Source organism: Spermophilus citellus, assembly GCF_964194105.1.
Source record: "Spermophilus citellus genome assembly, chromosome: X".
In the NCBI taxonomy this organism is placed as follows: Eukaryota; Metazoa; Chordata; class Mammalia; order Rodentia; family Sciuridae; genus Spermophilus; species Spermophilus citellus.
This window is the reverse complement of record NC_138190.1, coordinates 145,464,517-145,486,806: the sequence shown is the minus strand read 5'-3', so window position 1 is coordinate 145,486,806 and position 22,290 is coordinate 145,464,517. Positions and strand designations below refer to the sequence as shown.

General features: G+C 44.6%; 1 protein-coding gene across 1 annotated transcript; it reads left to right on the top strand.

Moving 5' to 3' along the window:
- Window positions 1-1,429: 1,429 nt before the first annotated feature.
- GABRE (gamma-aminobutyric acid type A receptor subunit epsilon) lies at window positions 1,430-21,112 on the top strand. Its single transcript, XM_081277422.1, has 9 exons — window positions 1,430-1,559; window positions 5,708-5,928; window positions 6,322-6,389; window positions 12,274-12,494; window positions 13,214-13,296; window positions 14,649-14,786; window positions 18,500-18,652; window positions 18,797-18,996; window positions 19,282-21,112. The coding sequence occupies exons 1-9, from the start codon at window positions 1,504-1,506 to the stop codon at window positions 19,660-19,662; spliced, it is 1,521 nt and encodes a 506-aa protein (XP_081133548.1). The 5' UTR covers window positions 1,430-1,503; the 3' UTR covers window positions 19,663-21,112.
- The last annotated feature ends 1,178 nt before the right edge of the window (window positions 21,113-22,290 follow it).

The following is a 22,290-nucleotide window of genomic DNA, read 5'->3' as shown; positions in this document are numbered from 1 at the left end:
GTGAATACAAAGAAGCCTAAATGTGTCGTGCAGGAATTTGTCTCTTGTCCCAGACCTGAAGGGAGCCCCAACTCCTGTTAGGCTGGATGGTTATGCAGCATGACTATATAGACAAATTTTTGTGTGTGTGCATATGCATGTGCATGTGTATGTTTGTCACTGAATTACTCCAGTGAGGGAGATCCTTTGTAAATAAGCTCACAAAGAAATGCCCAGGAATATCATCAGTTAGAGAGCAGTGTTGTGAAGATGACAGTGTTGTGAAGATGACAAAGCAGAGTGATATGGTGGTGGGGGACAGTGGAGATGGTGTATTAGATTAGCATGGTACAGCAAAGCCTTTCTGAGGTGGAGCTACCATGCAAACTGGGGTGCACACAGCCCTTTCTACAGCAACAGGTGAAGCTGCGGCTAGTATGGGGTATCAACTTGCAATTATTTTGTCTTCCATCAGAATCAGTAGGGTCTATGCAGGAAAGATGAAGTGCAAGGATGCTTGAGATTCTTGACATATTCTCTCCAACAGGGGTGCCTCTCTGAGTCTTCTGACTTCTCATAGCATCTGGAGCTAAGTCTCCAGAAAGATTTGACCACAGTGTCTTGCAGAGGCTGTTTCCAGGATCTCTTCACTACAGATAGTCTCTCTGACACATAGCCCACAGTGGTCAATGGACTGAACTATGGGTCACATTGAGTCAATGTCGACGGGGTTCAAAAAACATCTTCTAGTGAATGTCTCTGCTTAAGTCTCTGTTGGAAGGTACTTTCTGGACCCCAAATGCCTTTGAAATTGTTCTGTGGAGTAGCTTAGATCAGAACTTACTGGGAGACTCCTAAATCTGTCTTCTTCCCTGTGTCAAGGAAGGTGGCTAATAGATGTGCTCTGAAGAACTGTTGGGTGTGGAGTGAGACCAGGGAAAATCCATGAGGCCAGGGAAGGATGGGGTGCAACAGGTGGTGGATAGGAAGGGCCTGAGGGCTTAGTTGGAGCTTGCGGCGTGCCAGCGGGCTGAAGGGGGTCGCAGAGGAGGCAAAAACCCACCTAGTCTCCCATCTTGCTCATGCCTGGTCCAGCCTGCAGCCGCCTTCCTGGCTACAGCCAAGGGCCGCTTCCCCCCCCCCCCCCCCCACGCCTGGGCCAGAGCGCCGCCGGCTCGCCTCTTCCTCCCTCCTCCCGCCCCCCGCCCCTGGCTGTCTGGCAGCGCCGCAGTGGTGGCGGTGGGGGGCGGGGGGCCTCTGGCGACTGGGCTCTCTCCTTCTCCCCCGCCCGCTCCAGCCTCCTCCTCCCCCCCCCCCCCGCCCGCCGCTCTGTTGCGGCAGTGATCACGTCGTCGGTGATTTCCATCGGGGCTGGGGGCGGGCCCAGGGTGGGGAGCGCGGGGTGGGGCGAAGCGAGTGGGAGGAGTGAAAGTTGGAGCGCAACAAAACCCTCCACGCCGCTGTCGGTGCGGCCAGACTGCGCGCTGCGACCTCCATACAGGTGGTCGCGCCAGTCCCGACACGATGTTGCCGAAAGTTCTTCTGGTCCTCCTGAACATATTCCTGTTCCTCCAGTCGAGGTGAGTCTCCATCCCCAGGACCCAAGAGCCCTCCGCGCTCGGCTCCCTGCTCCCGCGAGCCCAGCTGGCTCCCGGGACCCCTGCAACCCAGTGTTCCTCGAGCCAGCGGCCGCTTTGCCCGGCCCTCGCACAGACTAGTCGGCCCCGGCGTCCCCTCGACGCGCGCCGGCCTCCGCTCGATTCCCACTAGGACGGCCGTCCCGGGCTGCTGAGGGGAACTAGGAAGGAAGATGGTACCCCTGTTCCCTGGCCACTCGTTTTCCAGATTCCCTCCCTCCAGTGCACTGTGGCGGCCGGGAAGCGAGTGTTCTTTCCCTTGCGGAATCTTGCGCAGGGAGAGGGGGAAACAGCCCAGCCAGGCCAGGCTTTTCGCCACCTGGGGGAAGGTGGCTTGCGGCCTGGGGGAGCGTAAGTGCGCGGAAAATGTTTGAATGTTGCCTAGTTGTTCTCCTTCGCTCACGGTTTCGCTCGGAGCGTCTACCGAGTATGGGCACGGAGCCAGGCAACTCTGACTTTACTTGCTTCATATCCCGCCACTCCTCTTGGTGCCAGTCCCAGGCATGAGCCTTGGTTCAGGCTGAGGGTTCCCGCTGCAGCTGTCCTCTACGCTCCGCAGCCCCCCCTTCCTTCCTCACCCCTAGGCACCCTGCTGGGTCGTGGGCAGATTGGAGCCTGAGGCCAGGAATGTTGCTCTCTGAGGTCTGTGGTTTAGATCCTGGATTTCATTCCTTCCCTCCCCTCTTGAGGTTTCCCCTAAGTCGCCTTCTTCCTTCACACCTTCTCCTGGCCCTGGCCCTGGGACTTTTCTAGAAGCTTGTTTCCAATTTCTGGCTCTTGGGGTGAAACATGACTGCTTCATGTTTTTGAGACGGTTTCCTGCTGGGTGTGAACTGTCACAAGTTCCTGAGTTTCCTGACCTGTAGAGCTTTCTGGAAGTCTCCATGGTGCTGGGCTTGTGTCTTGTTTAGGTCTATCGAGAAGAAGGGGATGGCTTCTCTCCCCACCCCAGGTTGCGTTAACTCCTGGGGGAGGGACTCGGATTCCTGCTGGCTCACTGGTGCCCTAGGGTGGGGTTGGCCTCATCAGGGGCTTGGTAAATATTTCTGAATGCGTACTAGGAATTTCCAGTCATCCACATCCCTCTAGATGGGATTTGGACTAGTTGAGCTAACATGGCGACTGGCTGGGGCAAAAGATGGCTGAATGGGGGAGGGCCAAAGGAGGGAAGGGGATAAGAGGAAAACAGCAGAGAGATAGAAACTACCCTTCCAAGGGGGAGGGCTGCAGCAATTGACGTGCAGACACTGTCAGCATGGCAACCTGTGATGTCAGGAAAGAGGTGGTGACAGTGGGTTGTGCTGGGCCTTACTGAATCAGAGAACCTTGCTCTGATCCATGTGCAGCCTCATATTAATTCTGTGACTTTGTGCACAGCTCTTCCTCCATCCAAGCCTCAGTTTCTCCATCAGTAAAATGAAAATAAGATCTGATTTAGAAAAAAACATCCAGCACTATTTCTCACTTTCCCCCATCCCCCTCACAACCAGCTTTGGGGTAAGGGGCTTGCAGACATTTGGCTCCATTTTGGAGAGATGTGGATACTTGAAGGAAGAACTCCCATGGAAAATCCCACTAGTCCAGTGTAGAGTGTTTTTCAAGTTTTTGTTTTTTCTAGCTGTGAAAGTGAGCTTAATGGTTCATTGGAGAAAGGTATGCATTATCAGGCATCCCTTAACCCCCAAAGATCCCAGTATGACATTGTTTATTTATTTGTTAGTTTGTTGGTTTTAACTGGCAAAAGCTAATTATATGATTGAAGCAACCTCAGGCCCCTCTGATATCATTTTCCTTGCAGATGTAGCCTAGGGGCAGGAGGGTTTTGGTGATCCCACTGATAGCATTTTTATCTGCCTCTGCACTGTTAGACCTGGGGGGTGGGGTTCCTGTTGATAAATTTCAGACATCTGGGAGGATTGCGCCATGTTCCCAGCCATGTTTCCAGCCACGTAGCTTATTTTACAGGGTCTCGGGCTTCCATTTTCCCTCCACCCTCTAAGAGAGAGGGAGGGAGAAAGACAGGGATAGAGAAAGAACACTAACCCTTATCTCTTCAGAGGACTGAGGGGTCAGCCTTCAGGCACCCATGCCCAAGAGAACTGAAAAGCCTCAGGGAAGAAGACATCTTCTGGATATTGCAATTGAAAATGGAAACTGCTTTTCCCAAGCCCCGTTCTTTCCTAGTCCACAATAGGAATTAGCCACTTCAGACATAAAAAAAAAATGGCACTAGCTTAGCACATCTGTATGCCAGTTAAGCAATTTGGAGAGCTTGAAATACTGCAGAAAAATGCATCTGGCAATCCAAGTTGGCAGTCCTTTGGTCTGCAACACAGGGGCCCAAGTCTCCTGCTTTGTTTACCCCTTATTTTGCATAGAAAGTTGCCTGATGCCTTTTTTAAAAAAAAAAAAAACTCATTTTGGAAGTGTAATATGCAAATACAAAAGCATTGAAATCATCACCGAACAGCTCAGTGGATTTCCACAAAGTAAACATGCTCATGTAACAAGCACCTAGATGGTGAAATAGAACATTAGCAGCAACCTCCCATTTGCAGTGTCCCCTCCCTGTAAATCTCCTCCCCCAAAGAAAACACTCTCTTGCTTTCCAACATCCACATTAATTTGGACTGATGGCTTTTTAAAAAGCTTTTAATTATATTTTTCAAAGATACACACAAGTAGAGGGAATAGTAGACTGAAAATTCACATACCCATTATTAGCTTCATCATTGTTGAACTGACAGCCACTTATTTTGTCTGCCCCCCCCCCCCACCACCATTTCTGGCTTAGATTACTTTGAAACAAATCTCTGACATCATATCACTTCATATGTAATTGTTTTAGTCATTAAGAAATCACAAACTGGGCTGGGGATGTGGCTCAAGCGGTAGCGCGCTCGCCTCGCATGCGTGCGGCCCAGGTTCGAGCCTCAGCACCACATACAAACAAAGATGTTGTGTCCGCCAAAAAACTAAAAAATAAATATTAAAAAATTCTCTCTCTCTCTCTCTCTCTCTCTCTCTCTCTCTCTCTCTCCTCTCTCACTCTCTCTTTAAAAAAAATCACAAACATAAGAAAAGACTATTATTAAGCCAAACATGTTAAGAATAATTTATGCCTCAACTACACAGTGTTTAAAGCTTTCCTATTGTGACACAAAGGGGATTTTTTTTAATAGCCTGCTTTTAAAAACCAGGATCCAAATAAGATCCATATATTAGCATAGGGGGGATTTTAATTTTATTTATTTTTTTATTGAATTAGAACCTATATACATAAAAGTGCTCAAATTAAAAGTGTAAGTTGATGATTTGTCAGAAAATGACCATAGTGGTGTATGGAAAGCCAGGTCAAGAACTGGAATATGACCAGAACCTCTGTATCCCCCTGGGGCCCTTTATTATTTATTACTACCTCTCCGCAAAGTAAGTACTAACCTCACTTCCAACAAAACACCATAGGAGTTTCATACTTTAGAAGATGGCTTTTTAATTTAAAAAATGGTCTTTATTTGCAGTAGTATTGTCATTATTATTGTTGTGCTGCTGGCTGTGGCCCTCAGGACAGACTCTTGTTTGGCCATCATTTCCTGGATAACATCTGTTCTTGAGTATTCCTTCCTCCACCTCCTGCCCCCATCACAGCGAGTATTAAAAACCCACAAAACTGCAGAATATTCCCACAATTTTCTGGTCCTCTCTGGGAGAGGCTGTTCCAATTTTTGCAAGCATTTCTAAGTAGCCCTGGCCCTGAGCCTGCTCCTCCCTCCCAGGTGGTCCTGCTCAGACAACCAGGAAACCCAGGCCAGAACTTGTAAAATATGCCCCCCACCTCATTTTACACCAAATTCCCTTTGTTAAAAAACTAAAATATTATAAAAGAGAAATAGCATAGAAAGTCCCCAAAGAGAAACAAAATTTAAATTGAATTAACCAGTATAATCTGTTAGTGCCTCATAATTTTCCATTAACAGTTATTAATTAAGCCTTGCATTACAAATATTTCGTTTGCTTCTGTCTCAAGAGTCACCAGCTGGGGCCCCTATGGAGTGGAAGGCAGAGCTTCATTTGTTGTTTGTATATTCTAGGGTTGAAGGACCTCAGACTGCCCTCGAGAATGAAGACTCTACCCGTGATGTTGTCATCTATGGCCCCCAGCCCCAGCCTCCTAGCAGGAAGCTCCCCTCTGAAGAAACAAAGCCTACTGCCTCTGTGATTGGGCGCCCATCTGGCAAACTTCCAGAAGCCTCTCGAATTCTGAACACCATCCTGAGTAACTATGACCACAAACTGCGCCCTGGCATTGGTGGTGAGTAGCAGAACAAATTATTTTCCTTCTGGAGGAAAGGAGGGTTGTAGGCATAGTAGTGGATCCTGGGCCTGGAGTGTAGATTAGGGTGCCATGTGCATAGATAGGAACATCTGCTGCTTACCCATCAGGTAAGAAATACTAATTCTAATGTAAGAAGGCCATTGACCTTGATCAAATCTCTTTCCTTCTCTTCACCCTCAGATTTTCCAACCATAAAATGACTAATCTTCAAGGTGTGTGCTCAACCCTTAACAGTATATGAGCTGACTCATGGAATGATAAAACAAATAAGAACTAGAATTGGTTCTCTTTCCTAGTTTCTGACCACCCCTCCCCTGCCCGATGTTCCTAGTCATCACTTATTGTCTTCTACTTCTGTTTCCCTTATAGAGAAGCCCACTGTGGTCACTGTTGAGGTCTCTGTCAATAGCCTTGGCCCTCTTTCCATCTTGGACATGGTGAGTACTGACCTTTGGTTTTAGTATTTTCTAGCCCAGGGGATGATCTATGGGGCCTGCCACTTGTACTTCCTTACTCTATTTTTCTGTAACAACTCTAAGAGTTTTGTTTGTTTGGGGAGGGAGGGGGACATTTTAACTATTGCTAACTTGAGAATGAGGTTGGAAAAGGTAAGTCCCTTGCTGCCTGAAGAGGACCTTCAGAACTATGATTACGTCTTCCAGTCTTCTATTCAAAATAAAATAATAAAACACTACAACAGAATGGCTCTTTTTTTCTGATCCTTATTTGTATGACTTACATTTGTAGTCACAAGTTCTTGTTCTATACCCATGTCTCTAAATTTGCTCTAGTTCCTTCTCTCCCTCCTTTTCCACTGGTATCATCCTAGTGTCAGTACTGTTGTCACTTACCCTTTATCATCTCCCACCTAAAATATGCAAAGGTGTCCACCTACCCCAATCCTCCTGTCAAGCCAGTCTCCCTAATGATGTGCCTCCTGAAGGCCTGACCCTACTTACAGCATGCAGTCCAACCCCTTGGTCCAGCAATCAAGGCCCTCTGTGGCTCTTTTCCTGTTCACCTTCAGAGACCACATGCTCTGATCACGCTAGAAAATATGGACATTCTCAGACTACCTTGCACCTATGAGCTGAACCTTTGTCCCAGCAATTTCCAGTTTGAGATGTGGTTGCTCTACTTTCTTACTTGTCAAAAGTCTTCTCCTTGGGCTGGAGTTATAGCTCAGTGGTGGAGCACTTGCCTCACACATGTGAGACCATGGGTTTGATCCATAGCACCACATAAAAATAAACAAATAAGAATAAAGATATCGTGTCCATCTACAACTAAAAAACTACTTAACAAAAAACCTTCTCCTTTAGGGTACACCTCAGTTGACATCTTATTTATGACAACTTCCCTGACTCTCACGACTATTAATTGCTCCCTTCATATACTACATTCCTCTCTGTATACTCACATTTTTCTAGCTTATATTTAGCTTGATCTTCTCTAATTTCATGGTAATTATTTGCTCTATATCTGCCTTCCTGTCTCTACTATGAACTGTATACCAAGGACTCAGTATATATTAGCTAACTAAAAGAATTATGACAGATGCTCTGCAAAAGCCACTTACATCTGCAGAGCCTGACAATGAGGAAGGCTATAGTAACCAATTCCATCATAAGCATAGGCAAGGGTATGTACTGTTTTAACATACCCACTAGTAGCCAACAAGCGCCATGTGTCTTGAGTTCAGAGCCTTGACTTTGAGATGGGCTTTGAAAATAGACACCCAAAAGTAAGTAACCTTCATGGAAGATTGAAATATTTATAAAGGTGAGTGTAAGAATGAGGCTCCCCCGTGATACTGTGTTTGGCAATTTGGTTCTTAAAGCACAGTGTTTTTATGCATTGCTATGTAACAAATTACCCCCAAAACATAGTGTGTTAAAATGACTAGTAGTCATTACATCATAGCTTGCATGTTCTAGGAATTCAGGCATGGCCTGGCTGAGTTTTCTGTTTCAGGGTCTTAACAAGACTGTAGTCAAGGTGTCATTTGGAACTGAGGTCTCAGTTGAAAGACCAGTTGAGGGAGGGTTCACACCCAAGCAGACTCCCATGGATGATGGATTCAATTCCTTTCTAGCTATGTTCCAAAAGCTTTCCTCAGTGCTATTTGGGTCTTTCCAATAGTTGCTCACAATATAGCAGCTGATTTCCTTCTGAGCGAGAAAGTATGAGAAAAGGTGCTCAAAATTGAGGGCACAATTTTTTGTAATCTGACTTTATGAGTGATATCCCACTATATTCTGTTCATTAGAAGCAAGCCATTAGTTACAGCCCATAGTCATGTGGTAGGCATTACACAAGAGCATGAACACCAAGAGGTAAATTGTTGGCATTCATCTTGAAGTCTGCCTACAACCCATGGTCATTATGTTCCTGTTAGAGCAAGGGCCAGATGTTGAGGTCTTGTGGTCCCACCATTTTAGCCACTCTCTACTCTTAATAGGAAATGGACTTTTGAGGTTATTGGTTGAGGGTGGGGAAAGTGGCTCAGTGTATTTTCTTGTACCAGTCTTTGGCCCCTATCCTTTAGTGTGCCAGTATAAATACCAGCAAGCTGGCTTGTTCTTTCCTTTTTTAAGTTTTCCACCTTCACTCAGTGGCTAAATTCTTTGACTAAGTAGAGAGAACATAAACATTGATAAATGGAGCAAATGCTCCTAAGTTGCTTTGTTCTGTTTTCTGAATGAGCGTCTTGTAAAACTGATAGAGTACTGGAAAAATTGTGGCTAAAATATTCACAATTTGTTTAAGGTATAATTTGGGGAAATCAAAATCTATCATCCACAAGCATTCTTGTGGCAGCAGAGCAGCAGTAGCCCTACTCATAGTTGCTGATTGTCCCATCTCTCTTTGTTCCACACCTGTTAATGCTGCCAGCACCAGCTTTACCTGAGGTGCCAGGAAATGCTGATAACTGGCAAGCTTGGAGGGTACAGTCTAATAGCCCAGCAGTCACCACACTTGATGTGGGACAGAGAACTGGTCCAAAATGGGAACCAACAGCTTGGTTTTCTTTGGCGAGCAAGGTGGTGCTTTAGGCTAGGCCAAGTGCCTTTTGAAACTTACAAACCCTCAAGTGGTATTAAATTTCCCTTAGAATTCTCAGTTTCTACCTAGTTCCAAATCATTCTTGAAAGCTGTGGGAAGTTCCTGTTGTTATATAGTCTACTTTTCCCTGGTGCACTTAATGATTGTCTCTGCCACAGAACTTGCCAGCACTCAAAGCATTCTTTTCTTTGAATCCTCATGACAGTCTGTTTGGCAACCAAAGCTCCATTAAGGATCCCATCTTAATATTTGTGGCAGCTGAGCCTATCAGTAATATTTTGAGTCCCAGTGTTAATTATGCTGTCAGTATAGTTGTTTAAGGGGAGTTTCAGCACCCTTTGGTCAATTATGTAAAAAATACAGGGAAAGAAACCTGAGCCCATGCAAGGTGGATTTTAATAAATTGCTTCTGCCAATCTCCTAGCTAAACTTTTCAAAACACCCAGTATGAGTTTAAAAGGCAGTGACCAATCTGGGACTGACTGTTGCTGACACTGTTTCTTGCTGTGGAAATTATTGTAGGTGATTCTAATTAAGCCAATTCTTAAATACTAAATTTCTAGTTTCAGCTGAGCTAAAAGAAATGTACATCCCCAACCTCCCTTGTCAAACTGGGGAAAAAATGGAAACATTAGTTACTGGTTGATGTGTAAAGAACATAAAATTGGTGTCTTGTTAAATTGAAATTAAACGCTCATTTGAAACACTTTATAGCAGACTATGAGCACAGCATGAGTATGGAGGGGAAGGCTTCCCACCGGTTGTCAAGCAGCTTATGTGGCCTGGCTATGAAGGAGACCCTGCTGGCCAAGTTGGAAGTGCCAGCCACTGGTAATGTGGAAACACTTTGAAGGCCATTTGAAGGCAGGCAGGGTGGGATGGCATGGGACAGGGTCAAGGGCTCCCACATTAATGGAAGCCAGCCTTTGCCACCTCTTTCTGTCTGCTTCCCTGACATACTCCAGAGAACATTCTCAGTTTTTCCTTCCTTTTCTGGCTTCCATCAATTTGGGCAGCAGGAATTTTCTTGATCTCTTTCCTCAGGGCTCTACTGGCCTCCAGTGTTGTGGATTTCTGGCTGGTATTTATTGTTTGATACATAGGAACTCAAAGAAAGGACATGGAGATTCTGCAGAAGAAAATTGAACCTTGATATTCAAAGGGGTTGGGGGCAAGTAAGGGCCATCCTAGGGCAAGGTCATGGTGCTTTCAGTGGCAAAGCCATTGTGCTGCCTTTGGCTGTGTGACTTTGGACAGTTCCCTATCTCTCCAAGCCTGTTTCTCTACCTGTAAAATACACAAGGTAGGCTAGCCCTTAAAGTTCTGCCATGATGTACTTCTGGTACTTGCTGTTCAAGTTGCGTGCAGTTCTATTGCAATCTGTTTTCTATACCAGGGGTGCAAGTATCTGGCTATTCATACTTTGTCCTATTAAACATCCTTCTTGATGTTTAACAGATACTTTATGGAACCGACAGTATCCGGAGACCAAATAATCATGCATATATCTATGCATATGCACACACACATTCAAAGGTTACAGACACTTGTTTGATATGAAACACAAAGCAAAGCAAAAAAAAAAAAAAAGATTCTCGTTTAAAAAACATCAGACTATATAGACATTTCTCTTGTGACTCAAAGCACTTCATTTTTTAATATAATTCAGGGGAATGAAGGATTGAGGTTAATTAACATCTGTGCTTCCCAAATAAAAGCTGACAGGGGAAACTTTGCTGTATACAACCAAAGGTGTGTGTGCTTTTAAAATTTTTAAATGGTTTTGAGCTGGGATCATTGATTTTCTGTGGAAATGTGGGTATTTTGAGTGTGTTGATTTGGATGGGGTCACAGCTCCACAGCCCTATGAGAGCACGATGAGGTGCTGAGCCCAACCCATGCAATTAAGCTACCAGTGCCTGCCTGTTTCTAGATGAAGTGTGTCTTCCTACACTGTTAATGATTTGGGAATATTACTTTCTTCTAGTAAATGGAAAACTCCTACAGTCAAACTTTATGCTGCTTTTCTCTGTGCAAACTTAGGAGGATGCCAGAGGGTCTATCAATGACATGGGACCTTTGTCTACTGGTAGATGAAGGGTCACAACGTCAACTCTGGACACATGGCAATTTGAGTCATTTATAAATTATTTTCAGTCCCCTCCCACCACTTAATAAAGGAGATGGAGGGTAAATATGCAAGGTCACATGAACATTTACTTAAAATTTTGATTAGAAGTGAAAATAGTTCTACAGGAAAAAATAAAGTGGGACTACTTACCACTAGAGATGAACAGGTCTCCTTCCATATTCCCTTGGAACACTTTCTAGGGCACATTCAGTTGTTTGTAATGTCACTAATTGGGAAAAAACTGATTACCCCAACACACATCTTATCCCATAAAGCATGTGCTGATAAAGATCCCAGAATCCAGAACATCAGAGGTAACATAGACCTTTAACGATCACCAAATTTCACTCACACCATTGTTGGATTGATATTGATTTTCTATACACATGAAAACCATTATCTTCCTTAATTCAATGACATTCATTCAGTAGTCTTTACTATGATATGACCAGGAGGAAACTCTACATTTCATTTTTATTCAGCTGTATGGTAGAAAGCTTTTAGTCATGAATGTCTATTCTTAAAAAAAAAAAAAAAAAAAAAAAAAAAAAACTCAGGAGGACATGATTGCAATCTTCAAGTGCCTTCCCTTGATTCAAAGTTGCTTTTCATTTAAGATGTACAGACAACTTAAATCACAGTTCGTTAAACCAAGGAGAAATGCTGCATTACAAATATGTATCAATTATAAGATGTGTCCTAGTTTCCAAAATGTGGGTAAAGGGCATCTTAGCGCCAAGGAAATGCTATTTCTGGAGATCTGTTCTTTGGAGCAGGAATAAGACTTGTTCTGTCTGCTCCATTTAAAGGCAAGCCTTTCTGTTGTTCTGCTATGTGTTAACTGCCTCATGATTTGGGGACCTAGATCTCCTTGTTAGGGTGATCAAGCAAGGCATAATTGACCTGGCTGGGATCATTTGAATTGCTACCTTCTGAGTCTTTTCTGGTCATGACATTGGAAGTGTTCCTGGACAGAGAGGATGGACCATATTCCACTCCTGCTTCCTAGTCCAGTGCTCTCTATATATCATCACATTGGCTTTAGGATTCCAGGTTAGAGAGTGAAACACAATATACTTGCATGTGGATGTCCCAAGTATGTGGTTTTCTGTCCTTCCTGCCAGGAATACACCATTGACATCATCTTCCTCCAGACGTGGTATGATGAACGCCTTCGTTATAATGACACCTTTGAGACTCTTGTTCTGAATGGCAATGTGGTGAGCCAGCTGTGGATCCCAGACACCTTTTTTAGGAATTCTAAGAGGACCCAAGAACATGAGATCACCATGCCCAACCAGATGGTCCGCATCCACAAGGATGGCAAGGTGTTGTACACAATTAGGTATGTCAAGCCTCTGGCATCTCACCTCATGGGATTCACCCTCCCCTTCTAGAAATTTTAGCCAAAGAAACATGGGCAAATATTTCATCCTGAATGATATTCTGAAGGGCCTGTACAGCTTTCCCAGACCATGTGCACCACCTCTTCATTTACAGAAGTAGACACCAAGGCCTCAAAAACAAAAAGATGTTGCTTAAAGCTACACACCAAGTTTTTTGCAGAGTTGGGACTGGTACCCAATTATTTGGCTCTTCAACTAGAATGTACCAGTATGACTGCACTGCCTGGACAATTCCACCCCAAGTGGACACTGGATGTAAAGACACGTCCACGGTGGTGGAATTGTCCAGGCGGAGCAGCAACACAGCGATTGAAAAGGTACCTGAGACCAGGCTAGATACTGAAATGCCTGGAAGAAAGTTATTTGTCATGGGTGTTGGGATGGGAAGGTAATACAGAATATGAGAATGTTTCCAGGTTATGGGAACTGATTTGAGCAAGAAATGGAAGTCTGTCTATGTTGGTGCATACACTTTTCTGATGATGGAGCCCAAGTTAGTCAGATACACTCAAGCTATTCTTCCTCTTTTTTTCTCTACTTTGAACTTTTTGTCTTAAATTCTACTGTTGCCAATCAATGGTGGTGACCCCAAGATCGAAGTTATGTGGTTACCTAAGTTCTCAGAGCCTGCCTAATGAGGCTCCTTTCTCCCTTCCAGGATGACCATTGAGGCGGGATGTTCACTCCAAATGTTCAAATTCCCAATGGATTCTCACTCTTGCCCTCTGTCTTTCTCTAGCTGTGAGTACCTTCTTTGGTTTCTGGGGACCCAGAGATATTTTGGGCCCTTCTTTTTCTCATCTTTGCCCTTTGCATTTTTTTCTGCTTTTGCTTTTCTGCTGAGATGGTGCAAAGGTTGTGCGGGGTCTCCATCCTACATTCCCCATCTTCTTCATCTTTCCTGCCTACAATTCTGTGTTGCTCCACCTGGGCCTTATGTTGTGTTCCTCCTTCTCCCTTGCACCCTCCTGAAGTCCACCATCTGCTTCTGAAGTTTATCTCAAGTATGTCTGCTTCTCTTCACCTTCCATTTTCACTACCTGGGTTTAGGTCTTTGTCACCTTCCACTTGGTCTTTTGCATCATCTTCATGTTAAAATTGAACATGTCAAAACTAAATTGTCTCCTCCGAACCCCTACCTCCAAAACAAATGTGTTGCTTCTGTGTTTTCATCTGTCTCATTAAAGGGCACCATTACCCACCCAAGTTGTCCAAGCCAACAACACTGATGCTTCCCTCTCCCTAATCTCCTATACCGAATCAATCTGTACACCCTATTGGTATTTCCTCCCAAATCTCTATTGATTGCTTCTATTTCTCTGCATCCTGGCTATTACAGCTTTGACTCCTGCCTTTATTAATTTTGCTGTGCTTGGATTACTGCACTCACCCCCCTCATAACTGGCCAACTTGCTAACATGCTCTGCTCACATAGGAACCAGAGTGACCTAGTGGAAGTCTTATGTAGGCCAGGTCACTTCTTCATTTTGAATCATTTCTTAACTCTCATGGACCTTAAAACGACCCTCAAGACTCTTGCTGAACTTGCTCCTCCTCCCTCCTCCTGTACAACTCATCCTCTTTAAGCTAGCCTTTCTGAAATTTTGCTATTTTTTGCAATAAACTAAGCATTTCACCTTTCTGTGCTGCTCCTCACCCCTCAGCCTCATCCATGTAGATAATGTTTTCTTGCCTTTCAAGACTTAACAGAATGTTACCTGTTCTATGACATCTTTTCTGAGTGTGTACCAAAGTGATCTTTCCCAACTTTGTTTTCTCCCTGCTCCATGAGGAGAGGTTTTCCAGAGCAGTTAAAAAATCACAGCTGTTTTACTCAATGAAATGTGAACACTTGAGCAGGGTTCATGCCTTGTTCATCTCTGTATTTGCAGCCCAGGGCTTGGTTCTAAGGAATGCTCGTTAAATGTACTTATCGAATGGACCTCACCAACCAGGTAAGAGAAGCAAATTCCAAGAGCTGGTGAGGCCAGAGTCAGGACTCTGAGGCATTAATCAGGCTAACTCCATACTGGTGGGGTCCTCTGCTGGGCTTCCCAGTCTGATGTGAACCTCCTTCCCATGTTGCTTTCCAGTTTCCTATCCTAAAAGTGATATGATCTACAAGTGGGACAATTTCAAGCTTGAAATCAATGAAAAGAACTCCTGGAAGCTCTTCCAGTTTGATTTTACAGGAGTGAGCAACAAAACTGAAACTATCTCAACCCCAGCTGGTAAGTGTTCCATGGGAGCCAGGGCTAGGCAGAGGCCCAGGAGAGTGGTAGGTCTGACTGGAGAATGCTGTCTGTACAAATGTTGTTGTAACATCCTGTGGAAATACCGCGGAGAACATGGCTCCTGTCTTGTAAATGCTAAGCACTTACAACTGTTTGCAGAGGAAACTGAGACTTTGTCAGTATGTCTCAGTCTCATCTGCAAAGAAGTAAGTGCTTTGCCAAGTCCCCTGAGACTTTAGGTAAGTAAAGTTTTGTTGTTCTCACAATTTGCAATTAGTTTTGTCATGCAGACCCCTCAGTTTCAAGGGTTTTGTTGAAACACTGACCTCCTTGGATGACTTTGGGGAATAGTGCTCATGTGAGTTCTTCATATCCAGAACCAGTCTGAGCTGATTGAATGGGAAGCAGGGTCTCCCCTAATGGGAGGTAGAGGCTAGAGGTCTAATGACATCTAGACAAAAGATGGGGTAGTCTGGAGGGAGTTACAGCAGCTACAATGGCTGCTACACTGACTTTAGTCTTAAAGGAGCAGCTATGGAAAATACAATTTGCTGTTAAAGGCTTCATGGCAGATTCACCGTAGACTTGTAAATCATTGGTTTTCTGATCTTTCCACTAAGAAGGATGAACGGGGAGGGTTCTGGGTCTCCTAACTTTCAGCTCCCAATTAGGTGTGAGCATCTTTGCTTGTGTTCCTAGGTGATCTGAATGAGGAGCCAAGGGACCTCCCCAGGGTAGCTCCCAGAGCATTCCTGGAAACCCTCTTCACACGTACTGACCAAGTTCAGGGCACGGAGGCACTGCCCCCATCGTTTCCAGAATGTTGATGGAGCAAGTCACCAACCAGCCATTTGTCATGGGAAGCATTTTGTGTTGCTTCCTTGTGGCTAGACAGAACACTTTCTCTTGCTTCACTGAGTTGGTCACTGCGTGAAGGACAGCTCATGCTCATTTGGCTGGAGCTTTGCTTGCACAGTACTAGGCAGGTGCCAAGGGCTGCCTTACTTTCCTTTTTCCTGGGGCTCCTGGGGAAGCAATTTTACTGTCTTCAACTTGAGATCCCTGCTCTTGTGCCAGCTAACCATGGGCCTGCCTCTTAGCTTTCTGCATCTCAGTTTCTCCAGGTAGGTGGAGACCCATCATCAAAAGTGGCAGAGAAAACAAGGCCCAGGGGCTTTCAAGTCACTAGTGGTTCCGTTTAGTAGATGGTTGTACATTGTTTCAAAATGGTGCCCTAGTGACTACAAAGCCCCAGAGCCAGGATCATCACCAAAGCAATAACAGTAGGTAAGCACCAGCTCTCCTTGGGAGGAGAGGACGGTTCTTGGGAAGAAAAGTGGAGGTCTTCTTTCTTTTCTGCTGAAGATTGTTCTTGATCCACAGTTTCTCCAGTGTCAGAGTTATCTTTGGAATTGGTCTCAAACCTTTCTGGTTAGCCCTTAGGGAAGTTCTCTCTGTCTGCAGCAGATTTCTGTGCTCATCTCCTCAGGGTTCAGAACACAGTGATAGCATGCTACTCAGGCCATCTTGGGCCTTGAGCCAGAGAATTTCTACTTTAGGAGGGTCTCAAAACCTCGTGAGTAAATCATCCTCTACTGATGGTTGTTGAGCCTCTACTGGAATCTTTTAGTGATCAGAAGGAGTTCAGTATCTTCTAAGGAGGTTTCTTCCTTTTTTACATAGCTCTGCCCATTGGAAACCCTCCATGTTCATCTGAAATTGTAATCTCTGGAACTTCTGTCAGACCTAGTTCTTTCCCACTAGGACCATCTGACTTACATTAAGTCCAGGTACTATTTAAGAGGTCAATATTAAAAGACCAGTAATATCATTGCAGCCCTGTATCATATTTTATTGTAGTCTGTATAGTCCTCATTTCTTTTTTTCCCTTTTTCTTCAAAGCTTTGGGTTGACACAGTCTTTTTAATTGTGTCTCTATGATAGCAGGTTTAGAGAGCAGAAAGCATCTTTAATTTTGTTTTACTTTGGGTCTTCAACTCCAAATATCTTTCTTCACTTACCTACGTTTCTATGTTTCTTGTGAGGTAAACAGTGTATGTTGGTATCCTTCTCTTGACCTCCAAAATGAAAATGCCATCTCTTGATAAGTAGAGAAAGTTCTCTTCTGACCATAGTAAATTATAAAGTAGACAAGTGCAATAGAATAACAAATCTCCTTTGCAATCAACATATAAACTCAACTATTTTTCAGGGGGCAGAGTTATAGCCAATTAGAGGAGTCTTAAATTGTAATCAAGACCCCAGGGCAAGAGAATGAGGAATTTGATCAATACATACTTGCCAGTAGGCAAGTGTTAGATGGTTCCTCATGCCATTCTGGAGTTCTAACCCCAAAGCTACTACTCTGGAAACAGGTCTTCCACTGACCCCAGGCCACTTCCTTGCATTTTTCCAGAGAATCTGAGAAGTCTTGCTCCTTGAGTATCAGTGTTGCCAAGGTGAGTAGGAAAGAAAGGTTGCTCTCATACAGCTCCAACTCACCCATACCTTCTGGGTAGGGGACCTCCCTTTAATGGACAGGCTGATGTTCTGGTCTGTTTTCCAATTCTGTTGCCTGGCAGTAGCAAGGATCACTGAGCATCCACTGGCTGTTTCAGGCTTGGATGGGTAGGGGCTAAGCTGCAGGGCCCACATGAGTCCTGCCTTGGAGGAATTTAAAAGCCTACTTAATTCAAGGACAAGGAGGAATTCTGTAGCATAAAGGAGGAATTCTATAGCATCACTGAGGTGGGAGTTTGAAGATCAGCTTCATAAAGGAGCCAAGATTAGAGCTATTACAAATCCAGTGGGATGTTGAGAATGAAAAGTGATGTTCTGGGCTCAGAGAAAAACCCAACAAGTTGTGGAGTCATGATAGCCTTCAGAGTGTTTGGGACAGTTGTTTCAAAGCATAAAGTAGCACGAAGAGTGCAGCAGAAAATGATCACTAGAGATGTAGTTTCTCAACTGGTTCTATAGGAGCCATTGTTGTCAGAGGTGAGAGCAACAGCAGGATCCAATACCCAAGTGAATGTGACAACCTCAGTTCATCTTGTAGATGTGTCCTCTGCAGACATGATATCAAAAGGGCTGACAGTGGGCTTCTAATGTCAGCTGACAGAGTGTAGTCTTGATTCTGTAGCTCATGGAATAGAGTGCTACCAGAAGTTTGGGAGGAAGGAGAGCACTTGCTTTTGGCCACCAGTAGAGCAGCAAATGTGCATTCTGTGCTTTTGCCAAAAGTATTCTGCCCTTTCTCCGTTACAGTACACTATCCTCAGCATGTCTCTTGAGAAAATATGTTATGAGGGCCATCAGTCTAGGTGTCATGCTGTGGTACTATAGACTACACATGGGTATACTCACTCAGTGGGAATGAATGCCTCAGCCAGCCATCTGGACATCAGCTCCTTGGCCCTGATATGAAGAGGACTGATTTTTTCCCTTTCATACACCCTGGAAAGACAGATTTGGGGAGTGGGACAGTGGACTAACAAGTAGTTAATATTCTTGCTTTAACTTAGTTCTCAATTGATCATGGGTATTGCACTAAGTCTGCCCTCTGGTCCTATGTGTGTTGCACTGAAATGATGTCTTTGTCCTAGGACAGTGGTAGGGAATCCCATAAGGATAATGGGAACTTTAATGTGCATATCTTACTGTACATCGCATCAATTCTGTAATAAAATGGGTTTTTTTATGTCTTTCAGGCGAATTCATGGTCATGATGTTCTTCTTTAATGTGAGCAGGCGTTTTTCTTTTGTTGCCTTTCATAACTACGTCCCTTCTTCTGTGACCACAATGCTTTCCTGGGTTTCCTTTTGGATCAAGAAGGAGTCTGCCCCAGCCAGGACCTCTTTAGGTAAGAGAGTAAGGTGGGCATAAGCATAGGCATGTAGTTGTGACTAACCTTGATCAGCACAAAGAATTGCCTTCTTGTGGTGTCCTTTATGTGTGTAATATATGGGTCAGGAGCTTAGCCTCCGTTTATTCCTTGCTCTTGCAGGCATCACATCTGTGCTTACCATGACCACCCTAGGCACCTTTTCTCGTAAGAATTTCCCACGTGTCTCCTATATCACAGCCTTGGATTTCTATATTGCAATCTGCTTTATCTTCTGCTTCTGTGCTCTGGTGGAGTTTGCTGCGCTCAATTTCCTGACCTACAACCAGAGGAAAGCCCATGCTTCTCCAAAACTCCGCCATGTATGACCTGGGTATGGGAGTGGTGGCAAGGCTTTGGAGTGTGGAATCGTAGCAGCAAGGGCACTAGGGTTACGACACATGGGTGGCCAGCTTCCCAGGTGATGGGGATTATGGGGGTGGTGAGGGAAATCAAGCCACTAATGTGATATTGATTGTCCTGGGAGGCCAAGAAACAGAGTGCCAAGGAAAGAGTTTCCATCAAATCCTTTGGCAGTTCTTAAGCTTGAGATGCATTCCCTTAACTGTCATCTACTTCCCCCCGCCACCCACCTCCGTCCATTTCAGCCTCCTCTTGGTAGCCGTGCCCATGCCCACACCTGTGCTCGTGCCCGCGCCCGTGCCCGTCAGCAGCAGGAAGCGTCTGTGTGTGAGATTGTCACCTCTGAAGGAAATGATGGAGAAGAACACCTGTCTAGCTCAGCCCAGTGGCCCCCCAGCCCAGGTATCCCCCAGGGTCCCCGCAACATGTGCATCAGGTGCTGTGATGAGTGCAACAAGGGTTTCAAGAAGTATTTCTGCATGATCCCCGATTGTGAGGGCAGTACCTGGCAGCAGGGCTGCCTCTGCATCCACATCTACCGCCTGGATGACTATTCTCGAGTTCTTTTCCCAGTCTCCTTCTTCTTCTTCAACGTGCTCTACTGGCTTGTTTGCCTTAACCTGTAGGTGCCAGCTGGTACCCTGTGGGGCAGCCTCCCCATTTCACCAGGAGGTCCCAAGCCCCTTGCCAAGGGAGATAAAAGACAGTAGCAGCAGCAGTAGGAGCACCTCTCTCTTTTCTTCCCTGTTCCCCAAATATAAGCCTGTGGACAGTTTGTCTTTGCTGGCCTCTTCACACTGGCCCCTTCACTCAGTTTCCTCAGCAGCCCCTTTCAGGTAATCTAGCCCACATCTCTGTTTTTCAAGGAGCATTCATGATGCTCAGTCTTAAAAATCATAGGTTCTCAGTAATCAGCTCCCTAAAACCATGCCCATGTATGAGCAGATTAGCTCTCTCCCAACTGTGCTGACAACCATTGCCTTTTTCCAGAAACCCATTATTGCCTTCGTGGCACCTTTGGCCTCTGCCTCAAAGTGCACAGACAAGCTGCTCACCTATTCCTGACAATTCTTAAAGATGCTGAGCAGCAGTACATCAGGAGGAGGGGATGCCCAATCTTAAAACAGATTATTATGTTCTTGTTTTAATCTCTCTACCCACCCTTCCTGTGCAGATAGACAGACACTGGAATTAACTCTTTAGGAGGAGGGAAGACAGCAAGTGGGCCTGTTTTGTGACAGTATCCCTTTCTCTGCTGCTGTGACACCTCCCTCTTCCCCCAGCCTCCATATGCACTACCAATCCAATGTCCTTCATCCAGTGGGTATCTATTTTTGTGTGTGATAATAGTAATTAATTCCCTGCTTTTATGCCACCTTCCTCCTCCTACTTTGACCCTTGTGACTCTTTCTGTAACTTCCCCAGTGACTTTCCCAGCCCTGATCCAGGTGCTAGGCCTTGGTGACTTCCTGGGGCCAAGAAAGTAAGGAAGCTCTTTTTTAAAGCAGCAGCAGCAGGTGCCCATCTCAGGCACAGTTTACAAGTTTGACTGTTTCCTTGGTCCCTGGACCCATGAGCCAGTCCACTTTTATCCCTGGGGCACTAACACAATCACAATCAATTGAATTCCCTTAAATTTTATGGCACTTTACCTTGACAAAGCACTTTTGACAAATTATTTTTGACAAATCATTTCTATTTAGAGCCTCATTTATAGCCAGCCCTGTGACATCTTTAGGGCAGGATTCTTATCCCCCCTTTGCAGATGGGAACCCTGAGGCACAGATTTCTATGGGACTGTGGATCTCACTGGAAGCTACTCAGGAGCCCACTGTCACCTTTTAGATCACTTGACAGGGCTAGGCAGCTCTGTTCACCATGATTCAATTCTATCACCTCCGCTAGCACCCCAGTGGCAGGGTCCAAAATGGCAGGATCCCTTCAGCATTGGCCTGCTCAATTCTTGGGCCTGAGGTGTTCAGACTGCCCCCCAAGATCGAACTTCTCCTGGCTCTAGTCACCCAGTGAGATGAATTTGGACATGCCCCACTGCTTATATATGCTGAATGAAATCTGTGTCTGTATTTTATGGGGGGTGGGTAGGGTAGGGGATCCATCTGCTTTTTGTCATCATCATCTGAAAAGGGGAAATATATAAATAAATATTATCAGCAAAGCATTCAAGGTGTGGTTGGTTTCTTTGGTGTCCAAGTTTGTTCTCAGCTCAGGTTTTAAAGTCCATGACCCAAACTTTTATCTGTTCCCCTGTCTTAGCCATAAATCCCTGACCTGCCAGGCATGCACCAACTACCCTTTCCTCAGTAACTAGTGGGATACAAAAGAAAGAGCACCTTTACAGATTCCCTGACTTATACCTGTGCCTCTGTTCTGTCTTGTTCCTTTTGCTTTACCCATCACTGTAGTCTATAACTTGGGCTGGAAAGTTGCTAGGTACCATGGGGCTCAGACTACCCCCTACACCAGTAAAAATGGAGATGCTGTATCACAAAGATATGGACATTTGTCTCCAGTAATACCACCAGTCAATAGTGGAGTAGGATCCGATTCCAGAAATCCTAACATTCTGGCTTGGCGTTCTAGTTAATTCACCTTTCAAAAAGAGACTCTAAAAAGAATGTTGGGAAGGTTTGGCTCTTGCATCCTGTGACTCTTCAAACTCTAAGGAAACTCAAATGATAACAGGCACCAAAGAGGAGACCAAAATGGTATCTGAACAGCTGTCATAAAGTTCTTAGAATGATGCTCAACCACTTTCTGTATAAAAAAATCCACATCTTTACTAGTGTATTCTGATATATTACCCCTCAACAAATGACAACAATTTTGGAACAAGGGGAATAGTTAACTCACTTTTATTTACATTAGGAAGATGAAGGAGAAAAATGATAGCCTGGTTATTTTTTTTCATTATTTAGAGAATACTTTATTAGTTTCTGTAATCAAACCCACATAGATAAGACTCTACATATTTAATACAGTGCGCTACCCCTGTACAAATGGAAAAAAAATTAAGTTTAACGTTTCTAGACCAATACAATAGCCTGGTTCTTGAACAAAGCATACAAATTCATGAGCACTCATATTTAAGTTCATTTTAAAAAACAAATAGTGTAACCCAGATTCTTTAAACACTGCAATAAAGCTTAGAAATACAAAAAAAAAAAACCTCTATAATTTTGAAATCTTAAAAAGCTCACATAATCAATTCTTTAAAAATGAGGAAATCAAAACCA

Excerpts from the sequence above, each read along its gene's own strand:
- GABRE (XM_081277422.1), top strand. The coding sequence starts at position 1,504 with ATGTTGCCGAAAGTTCTTCTGGTCCTCCTGAACATATTCCTGTTCCTC. Across the intron at positions 13,297-14,648 it reads CCCTCTGTCTTTCTCTAGCT|TTTCCTATCCTAAAAGTGAT; the intron begins GTGAGTACCTTC and ends GTTGCTTTCCAG. Across the intron at positions 18,997-19,281 it reads CTTCTCCAAAACTCCGCCAT|CCTCCTCTTGGTAGCCGTGC; the intron begins GTATGACCTGGG and ends CGTCCATTTCAG.